The sequence below is a fragment of the Dasypus novemcinctus genome, chromosome 31 (genome assembly GCF_030445035.2).
Source record: "Dasypus novemcinctus isolate mDasNov1 chromosome 31, mDasNov1.1.hap2, whole genome shotgun sequence".
Lineage (NCBI taxonomy): Eukaryota > Metazoa > Chordata > Mammalia > Cingulata > Dasypodidae > Dasypus > Dasypus novemcinctus.
In genome coordinates, this window is record NC_080703.1 from 18319202 (window position 1) to 18324081 (window position 4880).

The 4880-nt window shown below is 40.4% G+C and overlaps 1 protein-coding gene across 1 annotated transcript in view; it reads left to right on the plus strand.

The window, feature by feature from the left end:
- LOC101440942 (zinc finger protein 596-like) overlaps nt 1–4880 on the plus strand; it is a 189614-nt gene that overhangs the window by 136486 nt on the left and 48248 nt on the right. The window contains exons 6-8 of the mRNA XM_058290790.2: nt 108–234; nt 1794–1886; nt 4336–4436. Coding sequence (XP_058146773.1) covers nt 108–234; nt 1794–1886; nt 4336–4436 — 321 coding nt within the window. The remainder of the gene's footprint in view (nt 1–107; nt 235–1793; nt 1887–4335; nt 4437–4880) is intronic.

The following is a 4880-nucleotide window of genomic DNA, read 5'->3' on the forward strand; positions in this document are numbered from 1 at the left end:
TTTTAGGTACACAATTTCTACTTCTTTAGTGTTGTTACTGTGTACATCAAAATCAGGACATTGGTAAAGATAGTGCTGTATGAACACAAGTTTCTGTGATGTTTTAGGAATTAGTGACATTCAACGATGTGGCTGTAGACTTCACCCAGGAAGAGTGGGACCTGTTAGACACATCCCAGAGAAAGTTGTTCAGAGAAGTGATGCTGGAGAATATAAATAACTTGGTCTCAATAGGTGAGGCTCTCCGAATTTTTTTTTTTAAAGATTTATTTATTTATTTAATTCCGCCCCCCCCCCCTCCCCCGGTTGTCTGTTCTCTGTGTCTATTTTGCTGCATCTTGTTTCTTTTTTTTTTTTTTTAAAGATTTATTTATTTATTTAATTTCCCCCCCTCCCCTGGTTGTCTGTTCTTGGTGTCTATTTGCTGCGTCTTGTTTCTTTGTCCACTTCTGTTGTCGTCAGCGGCACGGGAAGTGTGGGCGGCGCCATTCCTGGGCAGGCTGCTCTTTCTTTTCATGCTGGGCGGCTTTCCTCACGGGCGCACTCCTTGCGCGTGGGGCTCCCCCACGCGGGGGACACCCTTGCGTGGCACGGCACTCCTTGCGTGCATCAGCGCTGCGCATGGCCAGCTCCACACGGGTCAAGGAGGCCCGGGGTTTGAACCGCGGACCTCCCATATGGTAGACGGACGCCCTAACCACTGGGCCAAAGTCCGTTTCCCTGCATCTTGTTTCTTTGGCACTTCTGTTATTGTCAGCAGCACGGGAAGTGTGGGCGGCACCATTCCTGGGCAGGCTGCACTCTCTTTCGCGCTGGGCGGCTCTCCTTATGGGTGCACTTCTCTTGCGCGTGGGGCTCCCCTACGCGGGGGACACGCCTGCGTGGCAGGGCACTCCTTGGTGCATCAGCAATGCGAATGGGCCAGCTCCACACAGGTTGAGGAGGTCCGGGGTTTGAACCGCGGACCTCCCATGTGGTAGATGGACTCCCTAACCACTGGGCCAAGTCTGCCGCCTCTCAGAATTTTTCTAACATCTTTACCTAGCTCTTACCTAACATCTATCTAACCTATCTAGCTATCTACCTATATATTTATCATAAATCATCTTTCATTTATTCAAATATCAGCTTCCCTATGTTGTATAATCTTTATTTTCTTTATATTTTTATATTTTATAATTTTATAAAAAGTAAAACTGCTTAAACGAATGTTTCCTTATTTTTATTTACATCTAGGTCACTCCAATACAATTTAATCTTCTTGATCACAACTTAATAACTTTCTTGAATCTCAATTTTCAACACTCAGTGCTGTGCTGAGGACTCACTGAATAATTTCTGAATGGATAAATAATTGACTATTGAAATAAGTATTCTGCCTCAAGGGCTATGCTGAGGCTTCATAACACAGTCGTAAAAATATTGCATATATCCTTTTCCATATAGAATTTTGATCATTCTGTTGGGATTTATGTTAACTGGATTATTTTTTAACATAATATTCAATCATTTTGGAAATATAGATTTCTCCCCACTTAGAATATAGATGATACTGCAGTCTCTTTTTATGCTAGTTCATTGGTAACAATAACCAGTGGTCCTCATTGAAATGGGCAAAAGATCAAGAGTTACAATTTCTGTTGAAATATTATCAGTGATCTGAGTTCTAGGTTTTGTCGTATTGCTGACTTTCAATGCTTACCTTATTCTTTGGTAACCTGCCATGTACATCATGATCTTGCTCTGTTACTATCACAACTCAAAATCCAGGTAACTTTTTTTCATTCAAACAGGATATCCAGTCTGCAAAACAGATGTGCTTTCCCAGTTGGAAGAAGAAGAAGTGTGGAAAGAAGGAATAGTATTTCCTGAATACCAGAATCCAGGTGAGCTCTGAGGACCTGTGCATCAGAAGAGAGGTTCATGATATAATGTGTTTGTGCTTTAATATTTTCACTTCAGAATTCCTTAGGTGAATTATGATTTCATTTTTTAAATATACTTTTTTATTTTCTTAAAAGAAACTTAGATTACATAAATGTTACACAAAAAATTTAGGGGATTCCCAAATGCCCCACTCCCTAACCCTCCCACATTTTCCACATCAGCAGCATCCTTAATCAGTATGTATTTGTGACAATTGATAAACACATCTTGGAGCATTGCCACTAAGTGATGATTATATTTTACGTTGGAGTTTACACTCTTTCCCACACATTTTTTGCAACTTATTACATGATATACAGTGGCCTGTATCTGTCATTGAAATGTTATTTCAGGATAATTCTCACATCCCAAAAAAGCCCCCAAAATTATATACTTTTTTTCCCTCTCCCTTCCCTTGGAACCTCCAGTGGTCATCCATGATAAAAGTTCTTCCATTTTTAGGATCACACATCTACAGTAGAACAACTGTAAGTCTAGTCTAGTTCATCATCCATTTCTCAAGTAGGATTCTGTGATGGTGATGCCCTCTATACCTCTAATAAAGAGGGGGTTTAGGTCCCATGGGGCAAGTGGATGGTACTTTTTTTTTTTAAGATTTATTTTCTCTCCCTTCCCTGCCCCCTCCTCCCCTGTTGTCTGCTCTCTTGTGTCCATTCACTGTGTGTTCTTCTGTGTCTGCTTGCATTCCCAGGGGCACTGGATATATTTTTCTTCTTGTCATGTCAATTTGCTACATCAGCTCTATGTGCGGCACCACTCCTGGATGGGCTGCACTTTTTGCATGGGGTGGCTCTCCTTGTGGGGCACACTCCTTGTGCAGGTGTGGGGTCCCCTATGCAGGGGCCATCCCTGCGTGTGTCAGCACTGCATGTGGGCCAATTCACCACACAGGTCAGGAGGCCTTGGGTTTGAACCCTGGACCTCCTATAAGATAGGTGGATGCTGTATAGTTGAGCCACATCTGCTTCCCTGGATGGTACTTTCTTGCTTGTAGTTGTAGATTTTCTTTGTTTCTTGAGACAGTCTTTGTTAGTCTTCTTCTTTTCAGTTGTCCTCTGAGTCCAATGAACTAGAGAGTAGATGTTGCAAGTCTGTTGAGATTCAGGGCCCTACTGGCACATTGACAGCCAAAGATTTAAGTTTCTTGGCCATACAAATATCCACTCTAGTACTAATGATAGGTACAATTAGAAGGGCAGCAGAGCCATGTGTAGGGTAAATACAAGTCCAACACTATCACACTGGGGAGTATAAATTCCAAAATTGGGCCCACTGGCAGGGTGCCAAACTCCTGAACTGTCTGCCCTGCCTATAGTATTTGGATGTCTCTAGAACCCTGAGGAGCCTTGCTATTTGAGATAATTACTTTGGCAGTCTATGAGTTCCTGCTGATATGTACATAAGCATAACCTCTGAAATGACCATCTGACTCACTTTGAAGTCTCTTAGCCATATAAACTCATTTTTCTTTACCTTTTCCCCCTTTTGGTCAAAGTCTTTTTCTAGTTGCATTGGTAGTTAGTGTTTGGTGGTAATCCCACAGTGCCAGGGAGGTTCATCACTGGAAGTCATGTCCCACCCTGGGGGGGATGGTAATGCATTTATATGCTTAGTTTGGGCTTAGAGAGAGGCCACATTTGAGCAACAAGGAGGCTTTCAGGATGTAAAGCTGAGGCACCCTATAATACTCTGCTGTTTCCATTTCAAAAGTAAAGGTTTGTAAGTATAGTCATTACAATCAAGGACCTGTCAGTGGTCCATCCAACCTTCACCAGTCTCTGCCCCTGTACTCAGGGGATTCTTTTTGCCCCATTACATAAAGTGGCAGAGCTCCCAGGAATAGGAATTTAATATTTCTTTGGTTATTGCCTCTCCTCCCACTGTGACAATGCCCCATGAACACTTGACACATTCATATGACTTATAGGTATGCCCCAGATGAATTACGATTTCTTTAGGTTTCCTTATATGAGTTATGATTTCTAAAATGTAGCTGAGGATATTGGGAAAATTGTAGTCAAATGAGTTTATTCCATATATTTCTCTTGCTTTATCAAGTGTCATTGTCATTGTGAAAGTGATATATATTTGTTATTGCAATTAAACCTTCACATAATGATCCTTGTCTTGGTCCTATTCTTGAAATATTTTTCCCTCTTTTTCTACCTCCCTCACATCCTTTTTTTTCCCCATAGTCCTTGTCTGAAAATGTTTTCTGATTGTAATGTCCTGTAATGATTTCTTATCCATAAATTATTTATTGATTTGATATTCTTTCCCAGCTAGTTGTGATTGTGAGAAACATATTGAAAGAAATCCTTGGAACTTTCCAAAAATTTTGTTCCCCTAATGTTATTCTGACAATTTATTTTCTTTTCTGTTCTTCAGTTCCTACAGGAAGGAAAAGTGCCTTTCAAATATGGGAGATGACAGAAATGATATTCAACCAACACATCTGTAAGAAAGACACTTCTGAAATGATGGCATTGGTAGGCTTAATTTTGTGAACCCTTATATTCCAAATAGATACCTAGGGACAGAATGAATTAGGAATGCACTAAAACCATGACATTGTAATGAGAGTTGGGATTAAGTGCTAATCCTACGAAAATCAGTGAGAGTTTGAATTAAGGTAAAAATGAACCTAATCACAAACTCTTACCTGAGTTCATATAAAAAATGAATTGCATAAGCATGTTTCACATACGTAATCTTTGAAATATCATGAACCCAAAATTGATTGGATACCTCTGCAACTAGATTGTTGTAATAGAGAAAATCTGTGTGCTTGGAGTAGAATAATGTGCATTGAAACCAACATGGCAAATATTTTAATTGGATACTATCACTAGTGAATTAGTCTAGGTTTCATATTTAGGGAAAATCATTTTTATGGACAAATGTTTTACAGTCTCACATCTCACTCCCCACAG